Source organism: Anguilla anguilla, chromosome 4 (assembly GCF_013347855.1).
Source record: "Anguilla anguilla isolate fAngAng1 chromosome 4, fAngAng1.pri, whole genome shotgun sequence".
Classification (NCBI taxonomy): Eukaryota; Metazoa; Chordata; class Actinopteri; order Anguilliformes; family Anguillidae; genus Anguilla; species Anguilla anguilla.
In genome coordinates this window covers 9,004,608-9,020,790 of record NC_049204.1, presented here as the reverse complement: position 1 = coordinate 9,020,790, position 16,183 = coordinate 9,004,608, and the positions used below count along the sequence as shown (strand labels likewise).

At 39.0% G+C, this 16,183-nt stretch overlaps 2 protein-coding genes and 1 long non-coding RNA gene across 3 annotated transcripts in view; 1 reads left to right on the top strand and 2 right to left on the bottom strand.

The window, feature by feature from the left end:
* The window catches only part of LOC118226595 (adenylate kinase isoenzyme 5-like), a 32,124-nt gene extending 30,944 nt beyond the window's left edge, over window positions 1-1,180 (bottom strand). Inside the window, exon 1 of the mRNA XM_035416359.1 lies at window positions 702-1,180. Within this exon, the coding sequence (XP_035272250.1) occupies window positions 702-761 (60 nt within the window). The 5' untranslated portion in view covers window positions 762-1,180. The remainder of the gene's footprint in view (window positions 1-701) is intronic.
* Window positions 1,181-9,289: 8,109 nt separating this feature from the next.
* rabggtb (Rab geranylgeranyltransferase subunit beta) lies at window positions 9,290-15,994 on the bottom strand. The gene is made up of 9 exons (XM_035416138.1): window positions 15,848-15,994; window positions 14,446-14,553; window positions 14,136-14,333; window positions 13,795-13,900; window positions 13,383-13,435; window positions 13,005-13,115; window positions 12,595-12,720; window positions 10,477-10,626; window positions 9,290-10,239 (listed from the first exon to the last, which is right to left on the bottom strand). Exons 1-9 carry the CDS (start codon window positions 15,848-15,850, stop codon window positions 10,099-10,101), a joined length of 996 nt encoding a protein of 331 aa, XP_035272029.1. The 5' UTR covers window positions 15,851-15,994; the 3' UTR covers window positions 9,290-10,098.
* LOC118226479 lies at window positions 11,629-12,304 on the top strand. The gene is made up of 2 exons (XR_004765047.1): window positions 11,629-11,784; window positions 12,057-12,304. It is a non-coding gene; the product is annotated as an uncharacterized LOC118226479 (long non-coding RNA).
* Window positions 15,995-16,183: the final 189 nt, after the last annotated feature.

The following is a 16,183-nucleotide window of genomic DNA, read 5'->3' as shown; positions in this document are numbered from 1 at the left end:
ATCTTATGGTTCACACATTTATATGTATTACTCGGCTATTATTAATTACGGATAACAAACCCAGTGCAAAAAGAAATGAGGACTGATGACCACATTGTTTTCAGACGGTAAGATGAAAAACAAACACAGTAACAATAGCAAAAATAATAAGAAAATAAGAAGAACAATTATTCAATTGTTCGCCATATTACAACCATGAGGACCTGAGGCATATCTGTGATTGCTTTCAAAAGTTGACGCTAGCCATTATGAATGGCCATTATTTGCTATGGATGTGTCGTAAATTTATGTAAACGGACATTATTCATATTTGAAAGTTCAAAATACTACTGGTTTCTGGAGCAACCAATGCCTTGATACATTAAATAACACTTGGCTTCTAATTAGTGGTATTTTTTATTAGAAAATACACGTTATAATAATACACACATAAACCCAAAGCTGTCAAGCTATTATTTACCGAACGTAACCAAAACGAATTGCAGTAGCCTAGTAATGTTCCCTATTACGACACGCAAACTCGTAATTCATTTTTAAATAATAAAACTAAAACAGAGATATGGTGAATGTATGCCTCAATGTACTCCTTCATTTTTACAGCTTGTTTTAAGAGCTAATTACAACACTCTTTGCGACTGATCAAGGCTTCGTTTGACTGAAATTCCTCTAAAATAAGACAAAACAGAGCAGAGCTATCTCACCTCAAACAGTTGAGGTATCTCCCTTCTTGTGAGATACTCCTTGGCATCGATGGTATTCATTCCTAACGTGGTTGGATAAACAATTCCCTTTTTCTTTTGAAAATGTTGTTTTATATGCTATTTTTAAAGCTATTTTGAAACACCTATATTTCAAGTCACACCACGGTTCTTCAGAAAATTATCCTGATTGAAAACGAACTGATTTCGCCTCCGCTTTATTGGTCTCCTTGAGACATGTTCCTTTTACATGGACAAGTTAAATAACTAACAATAACGTCACATCTGGACGACAAATTCAGTGAAAGTGGGATGTGAGCTCAGCTACAGTGACTCTGACTAATCTGAGGGGGTAGTGGAGGGACACAGGAGCTTCGTAGATGACTTCGAGTTATAACGACGCTTCACAAGAGCATTAATTTCCTAGATCGTTACAAATGGTTAGATAACAAGTACGCTGGAAAAATGAAATGTATCATAAATATGTCACTGCAATTCAGATTTGTTTATTCTGCAGAGCTTGGTTTGTGTCATTTTTCATTTTCGTGTATTTTTTCATAAATAATGTATAATGCCCACCCCCATCTTTCATTAGCAAATATGATGTCTCAGTTTAATATTAGCGCATGTAAATGCATAAACTTTCAGAACAACCAAACTTTGAATCAGATCAGAAAATCTCTACCTCTCTCTGCTGGTCAAACTTGAATGTTGTCAAACCGGCCAGCTGTCATCCAAGAACCCAAGAGATATGAAAAAATATCTTCGTGTATTTTTGAATGCATGAAAATTCCTATATTTAGGGGTTATGTGGTTGACCCATGGAGGAAAATGTTGGAATTTTATGTCCCACTCTCTCCTCAGGTACTTCTCCTGGATGATCTCAAAAAATTAACCCCCAGTATTCAGTAAATGTTTGCTATTGGAATAAACCGCTGCAATGAAAACCATAATTGAAAGGCTGGTGTGTAGCCTGGAAGGCCTACAATGCAGTATGACTGGGCTATAGGTAGTATTCCCCTTGAGAAAACCAAAGCACAACTTCATCATGGATTCACCACAGCACGTAATATGGCCACAGACAATGTACAGTAGCTTATTTGTGAGCAAAGGAATGTTGAATTGTGCGTAAAGTTTCCTTTCTCTTCTGGGTTGAAGGGAAAGGGTTTCATAATATTGGATAAAAATAATCATTAATAAAAACAAGGAAATAAACATGTCATATGGTGTTTGTTTGTTTTTTTGTTTGTTTGTTTTGTTTTGTTTTTTTGTTAATAAATTCTCATTGGCCATGTAGAAAAGTTCCATTAAGAAGAAATCCACACTAATAGAAAAAAGTGCTGAGGCCTATATTATTGCAGTTAAAGGAAAAATGGTACACATAGTTCTTCAGACTAGAAAGCTGTATTTAATGAGTGATCCAAGCCTGAAATGTAATTTCCTCGAATTGTTATGAACATGAAATATTTTAAGATAATATATTAAGCTTTATGCTTGAAATGCTCTAGCTTCATCCTGTCAAAAGGAAAACTGAGTCTGTTTGCATTGACTCCAAATCGTATTCGTACTGTTTGTTAATAGCGACAAAAAGCTGTAAATGATATTGGCTTTTTGGCAATGAAATACACAGATGACTGTTAGTTTTATCTTCTGAGCATCTTCAGGGAGGTGATGTGCACCTGCTGAGTCTGGTGAAAGCAAAGAATAACTAAATACATAAATATATACTAGCAGGGTTCAAATTATGTGGGAGCCCGGGTCCAGTCATAGTAACAAAGGCATCTGGTAAATTACAGATGTTTGAATTTGCTGGTTGTTCTCAGTAAGGACTTTATTCTTGCAACCCTTCTGAGCCTGTTTGAATGGAGTTCGCATGTTGGTTGACTTTGAGACTTGGTGACCTGAAGAAGCAACTAAACTCTGCATTTCTTGATCTGTAATTCTTGCCTGTGAGTTATTCTTGCCTGGGAACAACATGTACCTTTGTTATCTTCCAAATTTGCAACTGCTCCAGATGCTTGAAACTTCTGATTATTGCCCTTACAGCACTCAGTGGTATATTTAATGATGTATTATTTGTTCTCATTATCTGATTTGTGTAGCTGAAGAACAATCTGTTCTTTTGATTTTTCAGTGTCTTTGTGATGAATGCCAGAGGACTTTTATGTGTTTGTTACCCTGCTGTTATCCCCTAGTGAAGCAGAAGAGATAGAGGCCACAATACAGTTCCTTAAGACTTCAGTGAGCTTCCTCCCACAGTCCAAAGACATGCAGGTAGGCTAATTGGAGACGCTAAATTGCCCATAGGTATAATTTGGTTATTAAATGCCAAAATGTCAGTACTGACATCTTGAAAATTAAACTCATGAAAAATGACAAAAGGTTTCCTGCATTCAACATTCCAGTCTAATTTGTTGTCAGTGTTACTGTATCTGTATGCATTCATTTTTTTAAAAAGTACATGTTATAGAAGCAACAGCAATGGCCTGAAGCTTTCCTCTCTTCTCTCCAGCCTAGGTAAAAGATGTGCTTTCATATGGAAGGGACAATTGTGTGATTAGGAGGCCTTAGGTGACATTACACCCCTTCATTAGAGGACCGAGGCTTCTGATGAGTCTAGTTTGTCACACGTGCTGCTGGTTGAGACACCGAAGCAGAGGCTTATAACACAATTTGAGGCGGCATTAAGGGGCTCATCTGTGACAAAATTCAGAATGATCATCAATTTAAGCCAGAGCCTCGGGCTGTAGTGTCACAATGTGGGCATTGCAAGTTAAATGCACTGAATTTGGCAACAAGCTTTTAAAGATGTCTTTATTGGATGTCGGCTTTTTTTTTTTTTTTTGGTCTTTTTTTTATCGTAATGCATTGTTAAATTGTCAGATGAATTAAATCCATATGCACCAGGCGGATGCTGTTTTACTTGTTCCCTCAAACACATGGTTTTTGGTGGATTTTAGACTTCCATCCATTTCCCTTTCCTTCCTCTGAGTCTCTCCATATTAGTTCAACTGTTTTGATAAACATCAAGTCAATGATTAGCCACTTGGTTGTGCCTTTGGAGTGCCTATGGGGACCTCTGGAGGACAACCATTGAAATACAAGTTGAAATCTCCACAGGTCACATGGTTGAAACAAACTTGTGGCCCTATCTATGATGCTTTATGCAATGGGTAGCTCCCCCCAGAGAAATACTTACAAAAAGATAATTGTGAGATAAGACATTTAAAAGAAGAGATGTTTCATTTATATATTTATGCTAAATAAGTAGTATTGTGAATACATAAAGCATTAAAAATAAGATCTATTATTATTATTATTATTATTATTATTATTATTATTGAACGCACAACGAGTTTTGAATATGGCGCACTCGAAATTCCTCTTTATTATATTGCAAGGCTAAATATTCGAGGCTGAGATGCAGGAGGGCGACAGTTTCATGGAAACCGATGATGTCACTGACACGACGCCTCCTTCCAACTCGTTTGTTTCAATGAATATTCAATCTCAACTAGTTAATGCACAGTCTAGGTTTGTACTTAGTATAGATTCTGACTGCTAACCGAGGTCATGGAACGGAAAAAGAAATTAAAATGTGGTATGCTCACCTATGGAGAAATGAGCGAGGGCACAGTGAAAGCTCACTTTAAGAATGCATACGAAGTTAAAAGATATGCGACTGACAAGAGGCTTATCGAGAAGGATCTCACCCATTCAATGCTCGTAATAAATCAAGCGATACGGGACATTAAAGAGACATTGGGAGAAATAACAAAAACCAGCGGATACTGTCACCAAGCACGGACGCCTTCTCGTATGTCTGTAAGTGACGCCTCTTGTTCCAGTCTCTCAAATAACCTGTTGCCACATCAATTTTCGGAAGAAGCAGTAAAATATTCCAAGCGCATCAACGTAATGTCTGGCTCGGAAAGTATAGTTTGTCGTAAAAACAATGGAAATATCGTGAAGCAACCTGACGGGTGTACAGTGACAAGCAATTCGCCGGATTCAGGATATCAGTGCTCCAATTTCAGAGAGGAAAGATACACGCCAGGTGGCATGAGTGTCTCACCCAGTCAAAGTTGTGGCATCTGCCCAAGTCCAAAAAACTTGCAAGAAAAAGACTTTCTAACTTTTAGAGGGAGAACGCCAACTTGTTTCGAAAGAAGTGTGTCGCGTCCGTGTAAAGGACGCTGTTCTACAGCTGTAACTTTCCATGCAGGCACAAGTAGGAGCGATTCAGAAACATCAGGGGCCAGGCAGTGTCCTACCCCGAAACTGCTATCAGAATATAACGGTGATCTCATAGATCCCGATTCGACCGTGTTCTCTGTACCTGTAATTACATTTCACGGAGATCCGACGAAGAGAAGCGAACCCGTGACACATATGAATGAATCGGACACAGTGAAAACGACGCAATACATTTCATCGAAAATGACACCGAAAGCGCGCGGTCTGAGTCACCAGATGGAGTTGCTCTCTGAAAACCCTAGCCCTATTGCAAATCAAAGCCAGCTGGCTGAAACACCTTTAAAGCACAATCCGGCTCAAAAGAATATTCGATACTCAAGAACGAGTAATTTGCGGTCTAAATCAGCAGCGAGTATGAGTTACACGAATTGTGTCAGCGACCAGAAAGAATTTAAACCTGGGACACCAAAGTCCTCAGGAAACACAGGTTGCAGCAGGCAGACAGACAACCCACGGCGGTTGCGAGAGGTTTTAGTCGGAGCGCCTGCTTACTCTTTCGGTACCTGGGACAGCGCCAAGGTGATAATGTCGAAATCGGCCATTCAGAGGAACCTCAAACTAATGACTTTGGAATACAATAAACCCAGAAGCATGATACACCTGGAGAAAGAAAGGCAAACACGTTTGCATAGCCAGGTCATCGCTTTTGTAAACCTGCTGTTTATGGATTGTAAAAACACTACAGAAAAGTAACATTATGTAGCCAAAAGTACTGTGCACCAGCAACTGCCCTAAATGAATACCACAAGCTGAATTATGTTTCATAGCATTTGTTGTCGTTTTCCTTTAATTGTCTGTTTAATTTGGGATTCGAAAAATTCAGTAAAGCGTATGTTTGCATTGGTTACTTGTATGTATGTGGCGCACTTGCTTTCACCATGTCCCCATGGTGGTGATGCATATATGAAAAACAAGGAATATTCCCAGGTTGGAGTTATGTAATATTGCATGTCATGGCGTTACCTATTTAGCCTGTCATTTAAAATTTTCAAACGGTTAATATGTGTTACGTATATCCAGGGTTTAAATTTGGATTTGTAAGGCAGGGGAGCCCTGGTATATGTAAATGCTGCACTTTTGCATATACTGGGGAGTGTGGGGCTGCCATTTCACTCTGAACACAGAACCATTAAAGTTATTCATAGCCCCCTCATTAATAATGTATGTGTTGTGTGATAGGCTGTCAGTGGAATCAGAGCCAGTTAGGTTTGGTTGAAAGCCTGGGCATTTGTTGGAAAAGTTCCAGTGGGCAGATCAGACTAAGATTCACTTGTATCAGTGTGTGGGCAAGAACCAAGTATGCAGGGCAAAAGCCCTGTCAAATGACACCCCCTCCCCGAACCCCAGTGGAATATAAATATTACCCCTGTGCTCTTCATAGGAAACTGAGTTGCTCAGGACTTGCATTCCCTGTCATCTGTTCAGAAAATAATTGGGAGCAAGCAGTTCCTTTGCAGCAAAACAAAAGTGACAGATGTCGCCAGGGGCCAAAATGCGGTAAATATGATCTAGTGTCAGCCGACAGTAATGAAGCCCTACGGGGCTCTGCAGTAGCTTAACAACCATAGCCTTTGTCTCAGCTGCTGTCATTGTGTGAAACAGCTCTCTCGTGACAGAAAGCATGTTCTTTGCTGTTTGTGTGTGTGTGTGTGGGTGTGGAGCGCGCACACTAAATTAATCAGGAAAACAAAAGGATAGTGTGTGAATTCTATTTCCTTCTCATTTTCTTTATATTTTGAATCCTGAAGATAAAACACACGCCTTTCTTCAATATAAACATTTATCTAATGTCTGCTATTATGTTGATGTAAAGGGAGGTTATCTCGAGCAGACTGCTATATCCAATAGCTACATTTCTATAAGTATGTTGAATCAAATTAATTTTGAAGCAGTGACAACACCATCACTTCAGTCCAAGTTCAAATTGCTTTATCAAGGAAAAGTGGCATCATGTTAGTCAAATGAGTGTCACATTTTTTATTTGCGATGGCTTTATTTAATAATTCACAGAAGAGAATGGGATGTTTTTTATGCTGAAGAGCGTTCCTCCCAGTCATTCAGGCACTCATTCTCAGTCTAGTGACTTTTTAATGCAGCCAGTGATTTTTAAATTGGACTTTTATGTGAACATTGCAGACTTCCATTAAATGAGCCACACACGATCTGTGGAATGAATTACCAGTACTGTAATTTAAGAGACATATGCATTAATACATCATTCAGATTAAATTAACATCTACTGGTAACCACATGCTGTTGCCCAATCCATTCTTATTCACTTAAGTTGGCCGTATGGACACAATGAGCTGCCAAGGGCTACTCCGTGACACACATCTTTCAATGACAGATCCTGCTGTGTCCAAAACAATGGCCACCCTGGGGGCTTTTCTCAAGGTTAAAACATTTAGCGTATTGTTAATACCTATATCTAGGTTTCAGTGCTGTCGAACAAGAAAACATGAAATGGAATATTACCACAGGCATTCCATGAAGAGGTGTCTAGATACATTTGGTCATATAGATCTTAATATTACAGGGATATTGTAAATAAAAAATAGTGTAAAAAAACTCCCCAGCGGGAGGAAAAACACTCAAACGATAGTGAGAGAGAAACTCCCCAATGGAAAGAAATCTCAGCAGGAACACAGCTATAGAGGGGGAGCCCATCCTCCACAGGCAAAATCAATGTTGTAGTAAAGATAGAATGAATGGTAACAAATGTATTGATGGATCTATCAGAGCAAATAATCAAAGGGTTGGACAGGTTACAGTCTGAGGTATTAAAACAGCTGGTAAAATATACAGTCAAATCAGAGAAATGTAATATGCCGTTTAGTGGAGCAGGGTGATGCATCTAGGCCTCCAGGTTGCATCATGGAATGGGCTTGAACCAGGAGAGGGACGGGCTTTAGTCAGGGGACTGGACGTCTGATTGTTGCATCATTGTATTTTACTTCTATGCCACTGTGCTCATGTGCATTTAATCTGTACTGTGTCAGTACAACACCAGAAACCCAGTAGCTAATTGTAGTGTCTTGAAGACAAATATTTGCGAAATTAAAAATGTTACCTTTACCCCTCATTAAATGAAAACCTAGTATATTTTTTCTTGATGGCTTTTTAGGCATCCCGTGCAGTGAAAAAGTATTCGTCCCCTTCTTGATTAATCTATTATTATTATTAATATGCAATAACAGAGGAAATCAGGATGGGGGCAACGTTTAGATAAATTGTTAACCTTTGAATTAATTATGTTATTTAAAGAGGGTCTGAGCAAAAAACTTCTGGCATGACCTACAGGTGACCTAATTTATGTATTTTTTTTCATAAAGTAGCTTTAATGTGGGCAGCTACTTCGCTTTAGTTAACTCTTTTTCTCGTATTGATATCTGTGCTGTAGCCACACTGATGGCCGAGGTAACATATTTCCCAGAATTCCACCAATCAATGAACAGAGATGCAGTGATAATTCAACAAATATTGGCAATTTTATGAGAATGAATTTAATTTATTTATGTAGGCCTGCTGCTCAGATATGTGAGCAGTATTCTAAATGCAATTTGTAATGTAGGCCCAATTATAATCTTATTAATTTAACGGATATGTCCCGGCCAACCTGTTAGTAACTTGAAAAAAGGCCAAACTTAGTTTCCAACCCATGGAATATACTTTTAAACTTCACTTTTAAGTTGTCTGGTATGCAATGAACTCTGAAAATGACTGTGTTTCATATTTTCATGTCCCTGCCTTGCAGATGGAGTTATCATCAGATAGCAGTGCTAGAGAGAGGATCGGAAAAAACAAGCTACACTTGCAAGGCTGGCCTTGGGAATTGCTCCCATCTCACTGATCACAAATACAGCCAGGTGCTTGGTACTTAAAATGTCAAGCAGGTCCACTTCCTAAAAACTTCAATTATATAAAACCCTTATTTCACGAAAGACTGTAAAATGTATTAAGGATGATTTCCACATTAAGTGAAAATTAGGGTCATTCCAACTGTAATGAATCCACCGCATTAATGTCTTTTGTATTATTTCTTAATGGATTTAAGCACTTTGAAGGACCTTTTTTCCCACAAACATTTGGAAACATAAAGTAATAAGGTAAATGAATTAACCATTTCATTCATGTTGCAAAGTTAATGTGTCGCTCACAAAAGTGTAGAGAATTGTATTTTGTAAGCAGGTGGGAACTACTGACTTGTGCTCAAACAGGAAATATGAGTCCCCAAGAAGTGCCTGATAATTCATATAGTCAAAAGGTAAATCTATGTGAAGAAATGAAAGATTTTTCATCTATTAGAAGAACTGAATAATGATTAAGCTACTGAATACAATACATACGTTTATTGACTGAATAAAGGAAACACATGACAATAGTGCCACTGTCAAGCTCCATGGACTAGGATTAAAAAAAGATACAGGGGATAAGACGATTAAAAATAAAACTGGCTTGCATTTACAAGGCTGAGACTTCAAATAAAAGTCAAGGGAGCATGTATTGTTGAATAACCCCCTGCCCATCTAACAAAGGCTACAGTGAAAGTTTGATATTAAGTGTGAATCTGTAACCTTAGATAAATATGACATTTTGGATACAACAATATTTAAAATCTACAAGTGCAAGCTTCATCAGACCATCCAATAAACCATTCCAATGTCACTGCTGGTCTTTACACAAACATGTGTGCAAAAGATCAAAAAGGACATAATCGTACATAGTCATAATTATGGTCCATGTGTGAATGTATATCCATACATCACATTATTGTACTTGAATTTGCATATTAGATTTTCTAAAATGCTGAGAACTATATTGATTTTTTAAAAATTACTGTCAAGTTGTATGCCATCGAAACCGCATGCTTGTTCCATGTTATAATCATTTTTCACTCTTTTCACAAACACTGCTCTTTTTAAATAAACATCTTTACTTTTTTCCCTAGCAAACAATGGAGCATTACACATTTTCCCTGTGCAGTGACCAGCTACAACAGGAACCCATCTCATCCTGCAGTTAGCTGAAGGGGTACAGGATCTCAGCTACATGGTAACCACCTGTTGTCTCATGTGTTACACTCTGACCCCTGGCCTGGTGTTCTAGGCCTGGCCAGCAGCGTCGTGGAACGGAGGTAGAGGAGTTAGTTCAGGATTTCGGGGTGCAGGCCAATCCTTTGGAGGACGTCCTCTGGCATACAGAACACTGGGTTTACGGCCTTTATCTGCTCATCTCCCAGTAGGGACAGGCCCGCAATGCCAAACAAGGTGTGGAACGGGTCCACCTGGAGTCCATAGGAAAACAGGACATGCTTAGTAAACCACTACAAACAATTTCCACCATGGTTTTGAGTCACAGGGTTTAAAAATCATTTCATTTTGCTTGTTATTAAAGTAAATGATGTAAAAAAATTTTTTAAAAAACAAGGTAATGAACCTTCTCAAGGATGTCAAAAGCCTGCTTACAGAGCAGTGGTAAGCAGAAAGAATGGAGAAAGGAAACAGGTAGGGGGGTCACTTGCCATATCGCCAGGCCGGTCAGCAAAGCCACCCGTCTCCTCATCTTGGCACGCCAAGATGAAGGAACGCAACTTGCTTTTGTCGATCCAGTGGATTCTGCCAATGATTTTCAGGGAGGCCAACACCCACCAGGAATAACAGACATCAGGTAGCTGCAGTTTGAGAAATGAGAGATGCTTACAGAATATGGCCTTCTGTTCATCTGCACCATAGACCACCAATCAAAGCACAACAATTAACTACATTTAACAAATGTTACTTTTAAGCACTGTGACAACCAATGTTCCCTCTAAACTGCGCGCGTGCGCAATCGCGCACTGCCCGCACATTCTCAGCGCACAAGAAAATCTATCCAGCGCATAAACAACATCAACATAACGTATTAATTCATATCTAATATTAGACCTAATCTAATCTAATTAATTCGCCCAATAATATTGTTTTTTTGTTTCTCACTCAGTGAGTGACAGGTGTCCAGCCAATGATACGATACGGTTCACTTACGGTACGAAGCCAATCATGGCATTGACGGTGCTTGCGTCTGGGCCCTGCCTATATGCGCCGTGCAGGTTAGCTAGCAGGTTAATAGATGCTAATACAAACCCCGCATCATGGCGAAACGAACAGGCAGCGACACATCCACTCAGCAAGCCACAGTAAAAAAGAAATGCAGTTCTTTTAAGATGGAATGGCTGTCGGAGTATGTGCAAATTGAAGAAAAAGCGGTGAAATTGGGTGAGATTTTTTCTTTTTCAAGTGAGAAAGGTCTACTCTGCAAAACATGCAGCGATGCCAAAGTAGCAAGTGAGTTTTCAGAGGGAAAAATGTGGACTGAATGGAAGCTGGACTATCTCAAGCGTCACGTTCAGCATAAAAGTCATTTAAAAGCTGTCGAAACTGTACGAAGACTCAAGATGGGACAGGGGATTGGTACATTATTGCGGGAGAGCGCAAAAGAGCGAGAGAAAAGGAACGAGCTGTCACACAAAACAAAATCGGACCCTGAACAAGTTAAAGTTCTCATTGACAATATTTTACTTGCCATCAAAATGAATGCATCAATTCTGTCAGTTCAACAAATCCACGATCACATGGCAAAGTATGTGAGTATACCAGAAAGCTGGCGAAGCAAAAACTATGCCTTTGAAGTTTAATGAATCATATCAAAACAAAATCCAGAAATCGTCTTGAAGTGACACATTTGGACCAGCTGATGCGCATAAAGTCAAAGCAAGAAGCAGACGAAGCCATCAACCTGGACAAAGTGTACAACCATTGGAGAAGTGAGAAGGACAGACGTGAAAAATAAGGTAAAATTTAAGTCAGATTTGTGCATATTCTAGTGACGGTTATTAAGATTTTGTCTTTATGGATATTAATCATTAAATGTTGTTACTATTAGATCATTTATGGGTAGTAGAAATGCCAAGAAAAACTGTGTAATTAGATATTTTACAGACAAAGTGTTACAGGAATTTGCACTGTATCACAAGCTACAGCACAAGTCATTGTGCAAAATGTGAATGTTTTAATGTAAGCAAAATGTTATGTCTGAAAGGTGTATATGTCTCATATCTTCCAGAACAGGACCCTCAGCCAGGCAAAGCAGGACTCTTCCCATGGCCAAAGCAGGACTCTCACATACTGTATAACATCTACACATCCCATTTTTCAGATTTTTGTCTTTTTTTAAGTGGACCAAATTACTTATTTAAAAATAAAGCGTGCATATCTAATGTTGCTCACAGTAGTCCTCAGTTTGCTCAGGGAGCTTGTGTGTATGCCCAGATACATGAAAAATTAGAGGGAACATTGGTGACAACCCACATTGTCTTAAGATTTCAGACCCTTTTCACATAAATTAATCATTTTTAATCATTTTCCTGCCACTGGAAAAAATCCCCAGCAGATATCATGATCCCATCTGTGACACACATCAGATATTCTATATTTCTTAGCCACTAAGTGATTACATTCATAGTTGTACCAAAGTTCGCATCTTTCCCTATAGATGGACTGTAGACAGGATGTGTACAAAGCATTTTACCGATGTAAAAAGAAGCAGCTACTCCTGTACTCAGTTATGTTGATTTTAGGTATTCTCTCTACGAGTACATTACCTTTTCTGGACGTCCATTGAGTCCTCCGGACGGAAGCTGCCTCTCACACAGCCACCAGCCCAGCAAGTCTGCATTGACCTGGTGTAGCTGCCCTGTGATGGAGAGGAACCCTGTACAGCAGTAGATCTGAAACAGCCAGGACAATGAACACACCCTGTAAATGTTTTAACATTGTGAGAGGTAGAGACAGTGCCCAAACTGAAATTTGAACATGACGACAGAAAAGGGCATGAGTTGATTGACTTGTATTGTGAAATTCTGACTCCCTGACTTCTCAAAAAATGTGCTCCCGGCATCTCATAACCACATTGTTAAGTAACCCTGAAATTACCAAAACAATCTCTTACGGAGAAGGGACATAGACATTCATCCGACTCTCATGTTTCAGAGGTTAGGCAGGGAGACAGTACCTGACCAGCGTGAGACTCTGAACCCGGTCTGCAGCCAAATCCACCGTCAAAGTTCATACACGATAGAACAAACTCTACCGCTCTATCCACATTTATTGCATCCAACTTGCCCTGAAAGACAAAGAACTGAATTATGTACTGCAGTGTGGACTGAGGGACTAAATCCCATGTTGTTATTGGCATACTGGTATAACCAAGAAACTTAGGTTTGAAAGTATCCTCGCTTCACAGTTTTTGATGATAAAAATAAAATAAAGAATATTCCATTAGTATCATTAAAAACACTATTGCATTGCCATCTTTTCTTTATTTTTGTGGCCCATGGGTAGTTAAGATATCTACAACTCATTTTATAGATGGGTGAAAAAATATTCATACCAGCAATGCCAGAGTTGCTACTGCACAGAAGGAAAATCGTGTATCTATTTCACCTGTCAAGAAAAAACATACAATGTTTAGACATGTGAACATTTACTTCGTAACTGCCCAATTCTGAAGAATCATGACTGAATAAAAACAAATTAAAAGCATGCTGTGATTTGAGCAAAAAAAAAAAAAGACCTGTGTAATTCCACATGCAACGCCACTGGGTTTGCAAATAAATAATGTAACAGGAACAAACACCATGCTGAAAAAACATTAGGCTAACAAGAAAAAAAAACACTTTTTAAAAAATTTACATGATACACAAACATGCTGTAAACACAATATCTTTAACACCACTTTAAAACTGCATGTCATAAGAACAGTCAAGATACGAGCTGCAATCCAAGCCTTGCAATAAAATTACCCCATTTGTCCCCAGCGAAAGATCCATCTTCCTGCTGCAGTCCTTTCACATACTCAACCACCTTATTAACATCTATTACACTGAGGTCATTGTACAACGAAAGGATCTGGGGGAGAAAAAATATATAAAATCAGGGAAATTTAGACCCATGTCCATGTTTTGTGCAATCACAACACATCTCACTGTTCTTTCTTATATGTGCTGAGCAGAAGGGTAATGCCTTACTGTGGCAAAATTAATCAAAAACTCAAGTATGCAGAAAAATCTACTAGACACAACACAACCTGACCTGTTCTTAGCATTCAACCTTGGAAAGATGAACAGGGCTCTCCCTTTCTCACCTGCACAGCGCTCAGAGTGTACAGTAAGTGGGGGTCATGGCCAATGCTAGCGCTAACGCCACCGCACTCATGCTGGCACGCCCTGATGAACGTAGTGATCTCCTCCCTGTTCATGCGGTGCAGCTGCCCCATCAGGTCCATCACAGTCAGGCCCCAGTAAATGCCACTCATCCGCAGATATTCCGATAAGGTGTATTCCTGCGGGAGAGGAGTCGGGCATCCAAAAACAACGTTATCGAATGGGCTACCGAGCTGAATCGTGAATGTTAATACAGACAAATAAGCAATGGGCTATAGACTCTGTGCTTACATAGTCATCCTTCTTGGAGCCGTAAGCTGCAATGTAGTCTGCATGCTTGTCCAACAGAAGTGTGTTTGGTGCATCAGGTTTTAAAACTACATCTTTTACTTGGGTCCCCTGGAAAAAAAAGAGGGTAAATGATAAAAGAAACATTAATTTTGTTGCACTGCACTGCAGCATCCATCATCAAAACCACAAGACAAAAATGAAAACAAGAGGTTGATGTTGCCTCTGTGATGTATTTTTATCTTGTTATGCTTTGCAACCAAGTGACTCAATATCTGCCAAATAAATAAGATCAACTACAAATAAACAAAGAAAATCAATCAATCAATTGAAATCAATAAAAGTTCAACTGCTGGATATATTAACTACACAGACTATCAGAACAAACAACCAAAGTATGCAGACATACTGGAGCAACAAGCTCTAGCATTGCGGTTTTGCTGGTAGATGCTTGTTTTCATACGTTTGATCAGTGCAGCTGACACAAATCACAGTTCATAGTTTCCTCATAGCTGACATCATCAGCACTCTATCTGACCAAAACTCAGTCCAAGGGATAGACTGTATATGCTGGTATAGGTCACAGCCAATTTCTTGATCAGTGAAGGTCGTTGAAAACATACGTTAAAGCTTCCTTAATTATTCCATAACCTTATTGTTTACATTCCTGTTTGTCCTATTGCCATTTGCTCAGTTATTAAACCCTCCATTTTTAGTGACCAGCAATCGGGACACTGTAAACGTCACTCGTCAGTTTATAATCCAATCAAATAAAAAATGTAACCTATTGCAAACAGGTTCAGTTGTCATACACGCTCGAGAAAATAAAAGCAACTAATCTAACGGTAGCTAATATGTATTCACCATGGCAGCCACCGCTTAGATTTCATCGCTATCTTCGATACCAGTCAATACAGCCCATTTGCCTAGCAATCTAACTTGTAGGAGGATAAATTAAACTTTCCCCTTGGTCAATACGATTAGCATGAACAACTGTCAACTTGTCAGGCTAGTGTGCCAAAGCAGGTCAGCTAACGTTAGCTTGCAAGCATGTTAGCTGCATGGAAGCTAGTCAGCCGTTCGCTCTGTTGGTTAGCTTCTGATTGCTCGCTAGTTAACAAAACATTTATTATGAAACACTACTAATTAAAATAAAGTCAATGTAAGAACAGTGTCGAACGTTAAGTTGGGCCCCATTTTATGTCAGACACGATTCATTCTCGATAAGCTTGCATCACCACCGAGAAAAGATAATAGCTAGGCTAGCTAATTGTTATCCAACAACTAAGAAGCTCAATCTAACAGTTTCCATTAAAAACATACACTTTTCTTCAGTTGTAGATACGTAATTACAAGTAATCTTGTCTTTCAAAAAAGATAAAATAGCACTTTTGTGCGCACTTGCCATTCTAGGGAAACGCCCGGATCTATCCTCTTACTATCCTCCTTCTGCTTCTTTCAATGAAATTACTGTTGCCTCCTGCTGCACACACCTCATAAGCACAACACAGCGCTGTCATGCAAAATATTCTTCTTCTTCTGCTTCCTACGCTTTTTCTTTTTCTAGTAAAACCGTTTTTGTGAATTACCGCCACCTATTGGCCTGGAATGTGATGCAGTAGATTTGACAGAAGAAAAAAAAACAATTCTTCCAACTAAACCAGTTTTCTTTAGAAAGCTGATGATGCAACCAAATATTTTGTCTGATGAGTTCTCTTGAAAACCTTCGATTGATATACTG